This window comes from Leptodactylus fuscus, chromosome 6 (assembly GCF_031893055.1).
Source record: "Leptodactylus fuscus isolate aLepFus1 chromosome 6, aLepFus1.hap2, whole genome shotgun sequence".
NCBI classification, from domain to species: domain Eukaryota; kingdom Metazoa; phylum Chordata; class Amphibia; order Anura; family Leptodactylidae; genus Leptodactylus; species Leptodactylus fuscus.
The window spans coordinates 27059448-27077924 of record NC_134270.1 but is presented as its reverse complement, the minus strand read 5'-3'; the positions used below and the strand labels follow the sequence as shown (position 1 = coordinate 27077924).

The 18477-nt window shown below is 43.0% G+C and overlaps 1 protein-coding gene across 1 annotated transcript in view; it reads left to right on the top strand.

Moving 5' to 3' along the window:
• MORN1 (MORN repeat containing 1) overlaps positions 1–18189 on the top strand; it is a 282778-nt gene extending 264589 nt beyond the window's left edge. Inside the window, exons 13-14 of the mRNA XM_075279633.1 lie at positions 5690–5763; positions 18035–18189. Coding sequence (XP_075135734.1) covers positions 5690–5763; positions 18035–18189 — 229 coding nt within the window. The remainder of the gene's footprint in view (positions 1–5689; positions 5764–18034) is intronic.
• The last annotated feature ends 288 nt before the right edge of the window (positions 18190–18477 follow it).

The following is an 18477-nucleotide window of genomic DNA, read 5'->3' as shown; positions in this document are numbered from 1 at the left end:
ATGATAATTCCCCAGAAGCTGCTGGTGAACCCTGGAGGGAGGGGCACAAGGGACAGTGAGCCCTAAACTGAAGCCCCCCGCTTGCCCTTCCTATTGCCAGACCCTATCCTAGGTAATAGGCGACAACCACGAAGACAATCCCTCCCTGAATACGTGAAACACAAAACGCAGACAAGACGTACAACAACAAAGGGAGGTCAGGTAGCCAGGGTTCGGTAACAAGAGAGCGATGCAGTGCCAAATCGGAGTCAAGAGAATAGTCAGTAGGAAAGCCAGAGGTCAAGGATTAGCATGCAAGTAAATAACAGCAAGAGATACCAGAAAGCTAGAGGCAATAACCGGCACCAGTGTGACTGTGAGCCAAGACTAAATAGGGAAGGAAGAACCCGCCCAGAACCTGACAGGAAGAAAAGCTGTCAATCACAGGCAAGACAGATTAACCACTTAATGAACAGAGGCAACCTTGGCAGAAGACGGGTGTGGTGCAAATCCAATTAAGGACTAGAGCCGTGTTCACAGAGTGCAACTAAAAACCTTAAGCAGATTGTCAAACTGCACACGCCTCCGGCGCCGCAGCATGCGAGCAGAGGGTGGCGCAGAGGCCCGAACAGGCAGAGATGTTACAGTACCCCCCCTTTTATGAGAGGCCACCGGACCCTCACCAGACAAACCAGTTCTAGAGGGATTCTGAGTTTTCCCTGCCGCATGGTAAGGAGTTGCGATTCCGCAAGCACAATGTGGTCTGGTTCAGCATAAATAGAGCCCAGGGACTTAAAAATTTTTTCCACATCAACCCACTCCTCAGCCTCAGCAGGGAGTTTAAGGGCCCAAGCTTGTGGGTCCCCCTGTAAAAGAGATATAACCACTCCCACCATTTGGGCCTGAGTCACATGTGGATTAATCCGAAAATACAGGCGACAAGACTCCCTGAAAGTTTCAAATTTTGCACGGTCCCCTGAGAAACGGTCCGGGAGTAGCATCTTGACCTTACAAGGTGCCGAAACAGCTGGGGATGGTGCAGCAGCCTCAGTTAGGGTCTGAACCTGTTTAGCAAGCTCAGCTACCAGGCCTGTCAATCCCTCCAACTTTGCTGCAAGGCACTGAATAGGATCCATGCTATCTGTAGGGAAGCAATGGATGTAGGTTGCTGGCCGGTTATTCTGTTAGGGAATAGCAGATGATAATTCCCCAGAAGCTGCTGGTGAACCCTGGAGGGAGGGGCACAAGGGACAGTGAGCCCTAAACTGAAGTCCCCCGCTTGCCCTTCCTATTGCCAGACCCTAACCTAGGTAATAGGCGACAACCACGAAGACAATCCCTCCCTGAATACGTGAAACACAAAACGCAGACAAGACGTACAACAACAAAGGGAGGTCAGGTAGCCAGGGTTCGGTAACAAGAGAGCGATGCAGTGCCAAATCGGAGTCAAGAGAATAGTCAGTAGGAAAGCCAGAGGTCAAGGATTAGCATGCAAGTAAATAACAGCAAGAGATACCAGAAAGCTAGAGGCAATAACCGGCACCAGTGTGACTGTGAGCCAAGACTAAATAGGGAAGGAAGAACCCACCCAGAACCTGACAGGAAGAAAAGCTGTCAATCACAGGCAAGACAGATTAACCACTTAATGAACAGAGGCAACCTTGGCAGAAGACGGGTGTGGTGCAAATCCAATTAAGGACTAGAGCCGTGTTCACAGAGTGCAACTAAAAACCTTAAGCAGATTGTCAAACTGCACACGCCTCCGGCGCCGCAGCATGCGAGCAGAGGGTGGCGCAGAGGCCCGAACAGGCAGAGATGTTACACAGGCGCTGTGCAGTAAAAGCACACGGACCCCATAGACTATGATGGGGTCCGTGTGCTTGCAACCAGATCTCCGCACAGAACATTTGGACAGGAAAGTAGTTCACAATCTACTTTCTTGTCCACATGATTCATGCAGGCAGTGTGCGGCAAGCACATGGACCCCATTATAGTCTAGGGGGATCCGTGTGCTTTTACTGCACACCGCTTGCAATTGCGTTTGGTATTCCATTTGGGGGGGTCCCCAAGCGGACTCCCCCGGATGGAATAACAACACAGATGTGAACAAGGGGTAAGGAGGAGGTGAGATGTGACATTACCTGTTAGTGGTGGCTGCTGTGCTATCTATCTCTAGAGGTGTTACCTTCCATTGTAATCCTGCCTGGGCCGATAATGAAAAGTGATCTCTACACAGCAGGAAGAGTTAGCCTATTATTAGAATATTAGAATCAGTGCAACATTTCCATAACCATAGATGCCCAAGATAATTTGGTTTATATCAGTGTCCTTATTGATAGTCTGTAGAGACTTATCAAATATTCCTTAGAATTGTTCTGTGATAATGGTACAGTAGTATTATGTTATTTATGAACATTTCCAATGTAATGGTAAACTAAAGAATTCACATAGTTCAATTACAATCCATTTTCTAAACTAGTTTCCAAACCACATTTCCATGCATATAATCTTTATGTAAGAAACGACACACCATAGGCTGGTCTTACACTACTGTAATGTAAGTCCGCAAATGGTCCACAATTGAGGGTTTTCAATTGCGGACCATTTGCGGACACATTATAGTCAATGCTCTTACACCACCGAATATTTTCTTTGTGGTGTGGCCGGGCCACAATTTATACAACATGTCCGTAATGGCCATGAATTGCGGCACTGCACAGACTCGCCCATAGAATTCTATGGGCGAGTGCGGCAGGACACGGACCTCTGCGGAGTCTATATTGCCGATCAGCAACTTGCGGACCGTACATTCAATACGGTCATGTAAGACCAGCCATAGAGTTCCATACATCAGTCAAATAGTGTTAATATTAGAAAGACATATTTCTTACCGAATGGCTCTTTACTGCTAAGTGTAGTTGACTCTACCAACACATAGTATCTGGAAGTGTGCCCAGAAGGGTATTCGCTTGGCTCACATCAGCTGGATACTCTAGGGCGTACACACTAAACGTGCCGCCTAATAGAACCTAATATCTCTTTATTGTGTTTTCATTTATGGAACTGTTTGTTTTTTACTTGTGAAATGAGAAAGAAAAAATAAACTGATGTCAGGAAACAATCAGCAAGCTGCTATTTACAGATCAGTGTTTATTGCTTGCCTCATAGTGTGTTTGACGCATTGCCACAAAATCTTGTCACAGCCGTGAATATTAACATATTAGGGCTAGGTTCACATCTGGGTTGGAGTCTCCAATCGGCAGAGAAAAAAGTCCTGCAAGAAGGACTTAGCCGGTTTCAGTATAAAATACACTCACCGGCCACTTTATTAGGTACACCATGCTAGTAACGGGTTGGACCCCCTTTTGCCTTCAGAACTGCCTCAGTTCTTCGTGGCATAGATTCAACAAGGTGCTGGAAGCATTCCTCAGAGATTTTGGTCCATATTGACATGATGGCATCACACAGTTGCCGCAGATTTGTCGGCTGCACATCCATGATGCGAATCTCCCGTTCCACCACATCCCAAAGATGCTCTATTGGATTGAGATCTGGTGACTGTGGAGGCCATTGGAGTACAGTGAACTCATTGTCATGTTCAAGAAACCAGTCTGAGATGATTCCAGCTTTATGACATGGCATTGCATTATCCTGCTGAAAGTAGCCATCAGATGTTGGGTACATTGTGGTCATAAAGGGATGGACATGGTCAGCAACAATACTCAGGTAGGCTTTGGCGTTGCAACGATGCTCAATTGGTACCAAGGGCCCCAAAGAGTGCCAAGAAAATATTCCCCACACCATGACACCACCACCACCAGCCTGAACCGTTGATACAAGGCAGGATGGATCCATGCTTTCATGTTGTTGACGCCAAATTCTGACCCTACCATCCGAATGTCGCAGCAGAAATCGAGACTCATCAGACCAGGCAACGTTTTTCCAATCTTCAATTGTCCAATTTCGATGAGCTTGTGCAAATTGTAGCCTCAGTTTCCTGTTCTTAGCTGAAAGGAGTGGCACCCGGTGTGGTCTTCTGCTGCTGTAGCCCATCTGCCTCAAAGTTGGACGTACTGTGCGTTCAGAGATGCTCTTCTGGCTACCTTGGTTGTAACGGGTGGCTATTTGAGTCACTGTTGCCTTTCTATCAGCTCGAACCAGTCTGGCCATTCTCCTCTGACCTCTGGCATCAACAACGCATTTCCGCCCACAGAACTGCCGCTCACTGGATGTTTTTTCTTTTTCGGACCATTCTCTGTAAACCCTAGAGATGGTTGTGCGTGAAAATCCCAGTAGATCAGCAGTTTCTGAAATACTCAGACCAGCCCTTCTGGCACCAACAACCATGCCACGTTCAAAGGCACTCAAATCACCTTTCTTCCCCATACTGATGCTCGGTTTGAACTGCAGGAGATTGTCTTGACCATGTCTACATGCCTAAATGCACTGAGTTGCCGCCATGTGATTGGCTGATTAGAAATTAAGTGTTAACGAGCAGTTGGACAGGTGTATCTAATAAAGTGGCCAGTGAGTGTATATTATAGCCTATGGGGTCCGCAAATGACTGCTTTTTTTGATACAATAGCTACCTCCCGCAAGCATGTTCATTGCAACGATCACATTAAATAGCGCTGGAGTCCTGGGATCGAATCTAGCCAAGGACAACATCTAGAAGGACTTTGTATGTTCTCCCTGTGTTTGTGTAGGTTTCTTCCAGGTACTCCGCTTTCCCCCCATACTCCACAAACCCACTGATATGGAATTTAGATTGTGAGAGTGTTGACAATATAATGGCTCTATATAAGTATCCAAAATAAATAAATAAAGCAGTTAGTGCACTGGGGGCGGGCTTTCAGCTCCTGGAGCACTGCTCTTGACACTCAGGTAGGATAGGTGATGTCATAGCAGTGGGAAGATCAACTCTGACTGCACTGGGTGGTCCGGGCAGGAGGTAGTAGAGGTCTGAGGGTACTGCAGAAAGACGAAGGCCCGCCCCCAGTGCACCAAGGCCTCATTTGCATAAGACTTCAAAGATATTTTTCTCCAAATCATAACAAATATGATAACATAACAGGTTATTTATCACAGTAAGATGCCCTGTAACAAGGCGTTGGTGATTGCCTAGGTTTGGGGGTGGTAGTAGATTCCCCTTAAAGGTCTGCAGTAGGGGCAGACATACCATTGGTACAGCCCAATAGGTCAGGGGGTCCTATCACCCTCACAAGAGCTTTCTACTGTCTATTAGACTGAGGGTCTAAGCTAATGAACATCATAGCTAACCATTACTGGAGGATTCTTGCACCAAGAGGGGGCGCTCTAAGCTGCAGGGGCCTGTCTGCTGTCTGTGTCTGCCTCTGGTCTACAGGAAGAGGAGACTTTGATTTCCAGCCTTGAGATGGGATTACTGCACTGAGTTACTGTACAGGAGGTGAGCATTGCCCCGGGGCGCTACAAGGTCGCCGCTCACTTACTTCGGCATGCTAAGAAGTACACAAGGGAAAGGGAAGTTAATTACTGTCATAGCATTGTCTATAATTAGATCTCCCAGTAATTCTTCTGGATTTGTCTCCCATTTGATTGACATTTAGTGTCCTACACTAAATAACGCTGAATTATTAATAATCTCTTATATATAATATATTTGTCTTATGGAAAGTTTATTTGCAGCAAAAAAATTATAGGTGATATATTATCTGTCTGTCTGTTACAGATCCGAGACCCTGAATAAAGAACGCAAGGGTAAACGGGAGAGCCTGACGTCGGACATGAACACCGCCAGAACAGGTATGGATGTATCATGCAGATATTACATTGCTGGGGGCAAAGGCTGAATATATCAGCTTGGTCTAGCGTAGATGATTATAATTATAATCTATTATTATTACGGTCTATCTGTTTGAATCCTTAAATAGACTCCACTCCATTGACTCCAGCGCAGTTGGAAATTTTCATCTAGCCCCCACCATTCACAAGCATTTATTAATGGTAGTTTCAGCACAGTTATATGCTCTACTGTCAGGTAGGCGGTCTCTGTCTGATTGCTCCAGCCCAGGACCGCCCACTTGACAGTAGAGCACATATTTATGCTGAAACAAACAGAAATGACTGCTCAGAAATTCTAACTGTGCCAGAGTCAGTGACCTGTTTAAGGATGCGATGAACTGGAGTAGGCGAAAGAGGCTAAATGTCCTTTTTGGCTTACGGACCAAACAACATTATTAATAGATTCCACCCCATTTTAAAGAGGACCTTTCACCATTTGGGGCACATGCGGTTTAATACACCACTAGAAAGCCGACAGTGTGCTGAATTCAGCGCATTATCGTCTTTCTCGTTCTGTGCCCCTGGTGAAGAGCTATCAGTGCCGGTACCGTAGCTCTTCACTGTCGGAAAGGTGTTTCTGAAAGTCAGACAAGAACGTCCTTCTTCACAGCAGCACCTATAGCACTGTACTGTGAGAGTGGGATGGAACGTCGCCCCCTCCTGATAGTACTGGTCCAGAGACGAAGACTGGAGGGCATCCCTCACCACTCTCACAGTACAGCGCTATAGGCGCTATGGAGACACCGCCAGCATCTCCGTAAGAATAATTAACATGCTGCGATTTCCAAAACCGCACCGTTTTTGGAAACTGTGCTGTGTGCGCACGCGGGCATGTGATTTGCTAGAATGCCATCAACTTTGCCCGTACTGTAAAACGCCGCGGCGTTTCCGTTCAGTGGGACCCCGGCCTAACAGAGCTTATATCTTTGGAATGGCTGAATGGATTTGGATACGCAAAACACCAAAATGCTCAGGGGCACAGTGCCTATCAAATGATCAATGTCATTTGGTTTTTAGACCTGGTGACAGATTCCCTATAAATTTATTAAGTATTTTATAAAAAATGTGATGAATAGAGGAGCTGAAGACGACATTGATATGGTTTGCGATTTCCAAGCTGCCTTGAGTCATGTGACAGTTTGGTTTGTAGGGATTAGAGATGAGTGAGTAGTATTCGATCGAGCAGGTATTCGATCGAATACTACAGTATTCGAAATACTCGTACTTGATCGAGTACCACTCGCTATTAGAATGTAAAAGTTCGATGTAGAACCAGCATTGATTGGCCGAATGCTATACAGTCGGCCAATCAACGCTGGTTCTTCTCCTACCTTTAGAAGTCTTCTCCGTGCAGCTTCCCCATGGCGTCTTCCGGCTCTAAATTCACTCTGCCAGGCATCGGGCCTGGGCAGAGCCGATTGCACATGCCCGCTTGTAGTGCGGGCATGCGCAGTCGGCTCTGCCCAGGCCCGATGCCTGGCAGAGTGAATTCAGAGCCGGAAGACGCCGCGGGGACGCTGCACGGAGAAGACTGCTCGGAGGATCCAGCCCGACCCTCACTCGTGGACTTGGTAACTTGAACGTTGCCTACCCCTGAAATGAGCATTTTCCCCCCATAGACTATAATAGGGTTCGATATTCGATTCGAGTAGTCGAATATTGAGGGGCTACTCGAAACGAATATCGAATCTCAAACATTTTACTGTTCGCTCATCTCTAGTAGGGATGCATTACCTAACAACGCCGATCCCATCACATAGATTGTCAGCTCTGTTCCTATTACCAGTGACATGGGGCAGAGGAGTGAACAAGGATAAGCCTGCACTGTACGCAATACTGGACAATGTACTAACCTTTCTACTAGTTCATCTCACATTACAGAACCGAGTGGGGGTCTCATTGTTGTGTATAAAGAATGCACTGATCTCTCCGACATTCCCCTAAATGAATAACATGCATTTCATGAAGCTTTCCTGACGTGATACATATGGAAATTGTAGATCTCCACCAATACATGAGACGTGAAGAGAGAAGAACATGTTTTCCATTGAAAAGATGAATTTGGGCCCCATATTTTACCCACTTTTAACAAAGGGTTTCTTGTTCTTCAGCTCCGATGCTTATTACTAGCAGGATCACATCGGCCTTACATCTACTAGTCATTACATACCACAGACAGTTCATTTAGTGTGCAGCACTAAGGGGGTATATCTCTGCCCACCTGTTTATAACTAAACTACTGTCTGTGCTTATATAATGAAATAGCTGCGAGCGCTATGTAGTCCATGTAATCTGTGTAGTCCCTCTCCTACATACATTTAAAGGAGATCTCTAAAGCTTGGAAATTGCATTTCACATCTGGAGACCTTCTCCAGTCATTTCCAAGGCAGTACAGATTTCTGCTGGTTACATAGCGCAGTTGTCTCAAGATTTTAAGAGGGTTCCCGATGACATAACTATATTTCAATTTGCAGACAATTAAAAGTTAAACATTGTTACAAATATAAATAATCAAAAATTTTGCAGATTTTTTAAAATTTTCTCTAACCATTGGTGACATCTTCTGTCTTGATCACTTGCCAGTGGCTACGACCATGGGTGCAGGAACTTTCTATGGTCAGAAACCCATCCATCATTAGATCATTAGGTCATTAGACTGGGACATGTATGAGAAGATAACCAGGACACAATAAGAAATTCATGGTTGGGTTTCTGACAAGTCCCAGACCATAAAAGGATTCTTCTTTCATGGTTATATCCATTGGCAACCTATCATGATGAAAGATGTCACCACTAAGATGGTTAGAGGAAACCACTAAAACTCTAAAAAATGTTTAATTATTTGTAAAAATGTTGACTTTTTTATTGTCTATAAGTTTAGGCATGGATAAGGTTCATGGGAACCCCCCTTTAAACTTCTCCATAAGATTAGTGATATGTGTCTGATTGCTGAGGGTCCAACTACCGGGACCCTTCACGATTATGAGAATGGGGACTCATGTCCCCTTGTTAGAAGGGAGTGGTGGTCAAGTAAGCACAGTACTTGGTTTGTCGTCAGCTGTCCCAAAGACATAAATGGAGCTACACCATGCATGTCCAACTGCTTCTCTGTCTAAAATTATACATATGGGGTCTCCTTTTTTGTGATTGGTGGGGGCCCAATGGTCAACCAATTCTGAACAGCGATGGCCCCAAAACCTAGAAAAGAACAGTCATTGAGTTAGGATTTTACTCAAAGGTCTCTTGAAAAATAACCCAATTGCGCCAGTACTCGAGGTTGTGTTGTTGTCAAATACTCCATCCTTTACTTTTTGAAGCCAAAGTTTCAGAGAAGGAAGAACCAGATGTTTCTACAGAACTGGAATGCAAGTTGCAGCCATGTTCACCAGGTTCCTCAGGATGGATATGCAATAGGATCTCATGGGGATGTCATGGGGAACTAGGAAAATGACATAAAAGGTTTGAGGTTGTCTGTAAAGGTGGGAGGAGAGATGAAGAAGTGATGGAGTTGAGTGACCTGTGTGGAGGGTTAAAGACTGCCTGGTTTAGGCTGAAACGAAGGCAAGGTCCATCAGCATAGGAAACAATGGGGTAGAATGTGTTGATGAATGAGGTTAGTGAATGGAAATATTTAGTGTTTTTAGGTGTTGTACATTGAAGACAACTTACCTCCTACCCAAGTCTTATCTGAATCCATTCATCTCTACTGTGATCGACTGTCTCCGGATTTCCCACATAACTGAATGGAGCAGCCTAACCACAGCTCCATTCAAAAGTGAGACTCCAGACCCCTGTTCCAATGATTGGTGGGTTCCACCAAAATAAGCTATGTTTGTGGTGCAATCTTTTTAATTCCATTGAATGAAATTTTTTCTTGGTCATGTGATGATCTCACTGGTCCACTGCTCGTTACAAGTCAGGAATCTACTGTAACAATAGCTGTACTGTAACAAGCTATGCACCTTTGTGACTATCACATGACCACAGTAGATTTCCATTCAATGGACTTAAACACTGAAGTCTCCTGTAAAGGAATTACCAGTTGAGCAATTACCCAGTGCTGCTGCTGAAACCAGGGAGGAAGGTGAAGACAGAGACAGTGAGTCCTAAACTCGACCCAGCCCCTGTCCCTAACTACTTGCCACAACTGTCTTAGTGACAGGGACAACTGGGTGACAGTCCCTCCTCTGAATAAGTGTAAAGGCTGAACGCAGACAAGACAACACAGAAGAAGAGTCAGCAAGTCAAAGGTCAAATCCAGAGAGACAAAGCAGTACCAACTCACAATCCAAACGAGTAGTCACAAGGGAAGCAAAGGTCAGAAGTCAGTAAGTACAATATAATAAGAGCCAGGAGAAAGCTTAGCAAGGACAAAGCCACAAGACACAGTCACAATAGTCAACAAACCTGTGTGGACTGATGACCTATATATGGGAAGTCCAGAACACGCCCCAGAATTGATTGCCAGATCGGCTGTCAATCACACAGGTAAGGCTAAGATTAACTATTAGAGGATCAGAGGGAAACAAGGTGCAGGAGATGGGTGTGATGGAAAAACACTACAGAGGTGAGGGAATAGGACAGTGTTCAAACAATACAAGAAGAAGCTAAAGAAAGGAAAGGAGCTGTCACCCTGTCACCTTGTCCTCTGAACACACCTCCTGCGCCACAGCACGCAAGTGGAGGGCCGCATTGAGGCCGGTACAGGTAGAGATGTTACATTTCCTATTTACTAATTGTAGGGAGAGGTCTTAAAGTAGTTCTCAGTGCATAGGCCAAAAAATAAAAACGATAAAAAATATCAGCGTACTTGACTTGATACGTACCAGCATCCTCTTAATAAGATGTAAGAACTTGTTTGGCCTCTTGGGGTATAATTGTCTTGCATTATTTTCTCTATGTGAAACTCCTCCTGGATGGGTTCCTCGGGGGCGAGGCTTAACCTCATGTTTTCTGTTCAGGCTGTATGTAAACCTGACAGAATTTCTGAGGCTGTGATCATGTCTGCACTAATACCAGAAGATGATGGAACAGTTCTACCATCTTCAAAAACCACAACTATGAAAAGCCCCCGCCCCACCACCGACTCCATCCCATTCCCACAAAACAGCAGGGAACGTGCTCAGGACAGGTTTTACATAAAGAAGAGCAGTGGCGGCCATTTTTTTTTGTTATTCACAAACATACCCCTAGAGGCAAAATGAGCTCCTACATCTTACTAAGAGGATACGGGTAGGTACCCTGAGATTCTCTGGCCGATTCCTGGAGAAGCGTCATGATGGAACTAATGCAGACATTGTCTTGTAAAATTGTATAAATCCTCTTTATACAATGAATTACCTTAATTTACATGGATTTGAAGATTTTTCTGACTTGTATGTTCTCATTACACTGTTGCTATGCTTCTTGAACTATATACCCAACCTGACTGCTGGCCTATAATCCAGATCTATAAGAAGCAGATACAAGAGGAATGAATATGAGATGGATTATGAAGCAGTCATCTTCATCTTGATCATAGAAAATGAATGTATGACACGCTGAAATTACTTCCAGCACTTTGAAAGTAACTTTTGTCATTTGCATATCTATTGTCACCCTATAAATTAGAATTGTTCTTTTCTTTTAACCTTTTTTTCCAGAACTTCAGGCTCCTTTTGTTCACTTTTCAAAAACGTCTGAAGTCTTAACTTGAGAATGCAATGTTACACTGTTTATGGAGAAGTCACAAGTGTAGGCTGTTTTACGGAAAATTGATGACTGATATTATTGTCAAATCTTCCATAGAAGAGATCACAAAGTGAATTTAGTCTGTATGAGAAACAGCCGTCTATCTAGAACCCACTCCCCCCTGTGTCTACCATCTAGGTGGGGACTACTGCCGTGGGATGCCCATTGTTGTAGGCCCGCTGGTGCCCACTGTGGAGCCATGCATGAAGAATGCCTGATTATTCCAAATCCAGTGTTGTAGGATTCCATCCATGGGAAAACATCCCACCCTTTGCCAGGAGATTTATATATTGAGTGGGGTATGCAACTGAATGGCAGGAACCAATGCCAGGCTGCATTGTGTACCCACCTCCCCCAACACAGGATTGAATGATGCGTACTATGAAATCCCATGTCAAAAGCATCTATACAATCCAGTGATAAATGAGTGATTTATACGGAAATATAGTGAAGTGGATTAGGAAAGGGCAAAGTGCCAGACAGATAATGGGATAGATGGAAAGATAAATGCCGTATGAGATTGAGATAGATGTGAGATAGATAGATTAATAGGAGGTACGTAGACAGATGAAAAGAAAATTGCAGCTCTCCCAAAATTCAGAGGAAAAGATGATTTGTCCTTATTGACTCATCAGGTGGCCAGTGAGACAATAAAGAGCTGTCACCTTGTCCTCAGAATTTTTGGAGTGTCTCAGTTTTTTATTTTTATTGAACTGACTTTGATTCAAGTCCTTTCCTGGAACCCATTCTGTACTTGGAGAGTGTGCTTATTTCTGTAGATAGATAGATAGATAGATAGATAGATAGATAGATAGGAGATAGATAGATAGATAGGAGATAGATAGATAGATAGATAGATAGATAGATAGATAGATAGATAGATAGGAGATAGATAGATAGATAGATAGATAGATAGATAGATAGGAGATAGATAGATAGATAGATAGATAGGAGATAGATAGATAGATAGATAGATAGATAGATAGATAGATAGATAGGAGATAGATAGATAGATAGGAGATAGATAGATAGATAGATAGATAGATAGATAGATAGATAGGAGATAGATAGATAGATAGATAGATAGATAGATAGATAGATAGATAGGAGATAAATAGATAGATAGATAGATAGATAAATAGATAGATAGAAGATGTAAATACAATTAAGACGGATAGATAATACAAGAAAAATAGAAAGAAAGAAGAAGGAAAGAAAGAAAAAAGTAAATAGATTTGATATAGATAAATAAAATTTTAATAAATATGAGATAGAAGACTGAAATCAATTTGTATAAATAGATAGATAGGAGATAGATAAATAGATAGATGATAGATAGATAGATAGATAGATAGATAGATAGATAGATAGATAGATAGATAGATAGATAGGAGATAGATAGATAGATAGATAGATAGATAGATAGGAGATAGATAGATGATAGATAGATAGATAGATAGATAGGAGATAGATAGATAGATAGATAGATAGATAGATGATAGATAGATGATAGATAGATAGATAGATAGATAGATAATAGATAGATAATTCACATAATATTACCCTAATCATTCTGTTACTTTTTCACAGAAGTCTCCATATCTGCTTCTGACCCTCACACACACGTTCCAAGTCTCAAAGCGATCAATAACGTTTTATAACTTTTTGATTTTTACAGTGACTTCAGATGTGAAATTGCGCTGTGTTTATGAGTAAGCCCGGACTGATATATCTATATATATATATATATATATATATATATATATATATATATATATATATATATATATATATATATATATATTCATTGACAATATGGAAATCCACGGCAGTGCCAAAGGTTATAAATAAACATATGCATTAAATGTTTGATAAAAGTCTAACATATGATATTCAATATGTTCTCTTAAATCACATTAGCACTACCTAGGCTTCATTTCAGAGGGCTGGTGAGGTCTTGTGAGCCTTATGTGTACATTTATTTCTGTGTACTCCAAATATAAGACATATGTAAACTTTTTATCTTAAGTGGCAGAAAATTTAGAAATTTTGTGTTTATTGCCTTAAAGTGATACTTTTATAAACAACTATATATATATACTGTATATATGTGATGGAGTTGTCACACATGGTCCTGCTATCTGTCAGTGCACATTAGTTATGCAGTTATACCTAGTGGTATTGTACAGTGCCATGCCAGAGTCCTTTAAGGGGTTGAGATTTATTTGCAACTTTGATTTGGCCCCTCACTCACATACACTGGCGCCTCTAGTCCTCTAGTGGGCGTACTTGACATGACAAATGAAGGGTTACTTGAGGCTGATTGAAACCTGGCTCTTTGCTGGGCACTGAATTCCTTTCCGTTGTCTGGTGAAAGCCTTGAGCCTACTCCGCTTCTCCTCCTAGCACATCTCTCATCTGGGCCCTTCAGAATTATTTCTTTAAACTTTGGGGCTGCCTGGGGTCACCTGTATCTATTAGGGTGACAGACGTTCAGTATGTGGATGATTCAACATCAGGAGGAGACTGGGAAATTAAGGTGCCCATATACCTAGTAGCTGTTGGCCATATATGTTCAGCACCATTTCTGGCCGAGTTCTGGCATCATTTGTCCCATTGTACGCATGGCAGAGTTTTATATACTAAAAGAACAAAGTAATGGACATGTTAAGATTCAACAGATCCAAGAGGGTCTGGAGGGGGGGACTCTTTAAAATGGTTTATCTCAGTCACTATAAAACATAGAACGGGGCTTTGTGGCTTTGAGATAGAAGATTATCATCTTTCACATGGCACCAGGACTGCAGTTATCTCTATTATTTCCCATGAGATCAGTTGGGATTGGCATATATATATATATATATATATATATATATATATATATATATATATCTGCAGCTGATCCAAGTTCTGTTTGTATTTATACTGATGATATCTCTGAAAATAGGAGGAACTGATAAAAACAGTAATCTCATCTGTCATATGACACAGAAAGCATTATTCTATGTTTAATAATTGCTGAATGTGCAGGAATGTGAAGTTAACAGACTTGAGTGAGGGTAGATGTTAATGTAGCAGGGCTGAATGTGGGGGGGAATGTAGATATTGTAGTGCTGAATGTGTGAGGGAAAATGTGGAAGCAGCAGAGTTGAGTGCAGGGCAGAGCGCTTGTAGAACATGGAGGTAGCAGAGCTGTGTTTGGGAGAGAACATGGAGGTAGCAGAGCTGTGTGTGGGAGAGAACATGGAAGTAGCAGAGCTGTGTGTGGGAGAGAACATGGAGGTAGCAGAGCTGTGCGTGGGAGAGAACATGGAGGTAGCAGAGCTGTGTTTGGGAGAGAACATGGAGGTAGCAGAGCTGTGTGTGTTAGAGAACATGGAGGTATCAGAGCTGTGTGTGGGAGAGAACATGGAGGTATCAGAGCTGTGTGTGGGAGAGAACATGGAGGTATCAGAGCTTTGTGTGTTAGAGAACATGGAGGTATCAGAGCTGTGTGTGTTAGAGAACATGGAGGTATCAGAGCTGTGTGTGGGAGAGAACATGGAGGTATCAGAGCTGTGTGTGGGAGAGAACATGGAGGTAGCAGAGCTGTGTGTGGGAGAGAACATGGAGGTATCAGAGCTGTGTGTGGGAGAGAACATGGAGGTAGCAGAGCTTTGTGTGCGAGAGAACATGGAGGTATCAGAGGTGTACTAGGTGTGTGTGTGTGTGTGTGTGTGTAGGAAGACTAAAAAGAGCACAGGCAGTATAGAGCTGAAAAGTATAATAAAGCTGAATGTTTTTTCAAATGGGACTAAATACGAACGAAACTCTTTCCTAAAAGTGGATCCCTCTTTCAAAAAGTTTAGGAACCACTGTTATATAAAACATGATTATATCAGAAACCATTTTATTAGGAACAGCCATTTTTTTTAATTTTTCCTCTTATCAGTATGTCTTTGTAAAATGGGAAGAAATTCATGCAAACACGAGGAGAAGAGATGTAGCAGAGCTGAGTATATGGTAAAGCAGGGACGAAGCAGAAGAGTAGATAGACAAGTCAATGTACAGTAGTATCTATCTACTCACGAACTTCAGCCATGGCTTATTATATGGTGAGTGCCTAGTCGTCCTCACGGCAGCGCAACACAGAGTGATTTACTGCAGCCTGCCATTCTTCTGCTTCGTCCCTGTTTTACCGTATACTCAGCTCTGCTATATCTGAGAGCCGAGTATACAGCACAGCAGGGAGGAAACAGAAGAGTACTACTCTCCCATAGGCGTGAATGGACGCAGCCGGCATGCAGGGGATTAATCGGCCGGACGCCGGCAAAGTCTGCGTGCTGGCCGCTTCCATTCATTCCTATGGGTGCGTGCTATTCGAAATGGGAGTTTCAAATAGTACTCACTCATCTGATGCTATAGCTTTTCCCACAATGATTGCCCAGTAGCCAAGCATTGTGAGAAATAACCTCCGACCTCGATCCTGCCGGAAAAGATCGGGATCGGAATCCCGATTGTGATCGTGAAATTTACTCGATCGCCGATCGGAATCCGAACATTTCCGATCCCGATCACTCAACCCTAGTTGTGACACTTTTCTCCCCTAAAACTGTTCCCATCCTATCAAATTATCTCTGCAACGAACAAAAAACAGCTCCAAAGCGCCCCCCAATAATAAACGCTCGGTTATTGTCATCACCATAGTTTATAAAGTCAGCCTTGTGTCTACTTCCAGACGCTGTCTCCACGTATGTGCCACAATTCTTGTAAGCCTCCCACATCAGCTCCACGCAATTATTTGCAAAGACGTCTTCAGACTATAAATACATGCCCGTTCCTGTTGTGAACTGCAATCCCCTCCCTTGGAGACGGGTTGACATTTGCATACGACTCCGCAAAGATGGTGCCCGTTGTGCCGGAGTGAATTGATTTAGGTAATTGAAAACATTTTGTTTGGTAATAAGGAAAATATAAACACTAGAGAGTGCGGGCGCACATGAGATTGGGGATGCTAATAATGGCCCCTGTTTGCTCGGCTCTTGATATAGTATGATTAGCGCTGATTAGCATTAATAGAGAGGCTTCTTCTACGTCTTTAATCACAGGTGTTGGATTAGCATTGTGCTTGCAGATCAGGGACATCTGTCTTCTCATTACGGATTCCGCGTGTAGAGTGGGGCAATTACAGAGTTTGGAACTACCGTACCCCTTCCTCGCTATTTATTCTAATTTACTGCTTATTAAATCTGCCGCATGAAAGGAATGGCGTATTGAATGCCAAAATGCTTTTACACTACACAATGTACATTGTAAAGACTGTCTGCAACATTTTTTGTCTCCGAAAAAAAAATTCACGTGAATAAATGTCAGCATTGATATAATTCGTCTACAAGATGTAAGATATGGGATTGCACTTCACAGATTCTAACTAGGAATGAAAAACATCTCCAAGACCAAGAGAAATTGCAAGTGTTGTTCGGTATTGGAATTCAATCTGGAAATAACCAAACGGTGTCGTTTTTAAAGGGGCTGTCCAGGAACTGGACCAACCCTTGTGGATAAAAATGTGGACAAAAATAAAAAATAATCACCTGTCCCAGTGTATCGCTATCTGCCACCACTGTCCATAACTGGTTATGTATATGGGTGACATCATCAGTCCCACTCCTGCATGTCCGGCTTTGTGTCCGGCCGAAAAAAACAGCTGTCCCCGGTCCAGCTTCTTGGGGCTAAGGACTAGGGTTGAACCGATCTTGAGATTTCATGATCGTTTTGAAAATCCGATTTTCAATCATTTTCCAGCCGATCCCGATCGTGATTGTGAAATTTGCTCGATCGCCGAACGGGATCCGATCTTTCCCGATCGCTCAATCCTAAATGCAATAAGTCATAGGTAGGGTTGAGCCGATCTTGAGATTTCTGGATCGTTTTTAAAATTTGATTTTCAATAATTTAACAGCCGATCTTGATCCCGATCGCGATCGTGAAATTTGCTCCATCGCCGATCAGGATCCGATCTTTCCTGATCCCTCAACCCTACTGAGGACGGAAACCCAGAGGAGTGGTACAGAGCGGACACTGGGCGCAAGTGTAAACGCCCCACTCACTGGTAAAGGGGTAGCATTAGACGGAATTTTCAAAGATACTTGTGGTTATCTAGAAACAGATATAGTAAATCAGGCCCCGCCCCCAGTGCACTTGTATCTCTGCATTACTTTTTGAGTTGTGGCCAGAGAGTACACAGAACTAGTGTATTTATTAGTGCGTTTAGGATGATTTTTTTTGATTTCCCACCACACCTTGTCTAAATGCGCCTTATAGAAAGTCTCCATATATTTCCATCAGGAACCAAATCAGATTTATCGACATCAAACTCATGAATATCTGACTGTGACTCCAGTTATGGTTCTGTATTCTAAGATCTTGGAAAAAGCAATGACCACACTTTATATCGGCACCATGGAAACTTAAGGGCTGTCTAAACACAAGTCCTCACAACCTCTTTGTCTTCTCTTCCTAGGGGACTATGTTGTGATGGTTGAAGACGTCACCAGTCCGCCATTCCTGGGATTTACTCTTCCAACTGCTTTTAAACTTGTGAGAATTGTTCCCGAAAAATCCAAAGGAAAAACTAATCGGAAGTCGGAGACGCTACTTGTTCCCACTGTCAACTGAGTACTGTAGATTGGGTCTCCTCTTGGACATATTTGTACGTTACCCAATATTAAACCCATTTCACAGAGTGTTTTTTATTGTACTGTATATTGTGTTGGACCTTGTAGAACAGGCTGGCAACTAAAAACAGGGATCATTTTTGTAGGATTGTTTCACTCTATAGGTGAAGGTGTTCTGTATTTATGATGTGACGTACAGTATGATATGTACATGAACCTTCCCGCTTATGACAAGGTAAGGCAAAGTTCATTTTGGGAACATAAGCATTATCCACATGGTGCCTGACAG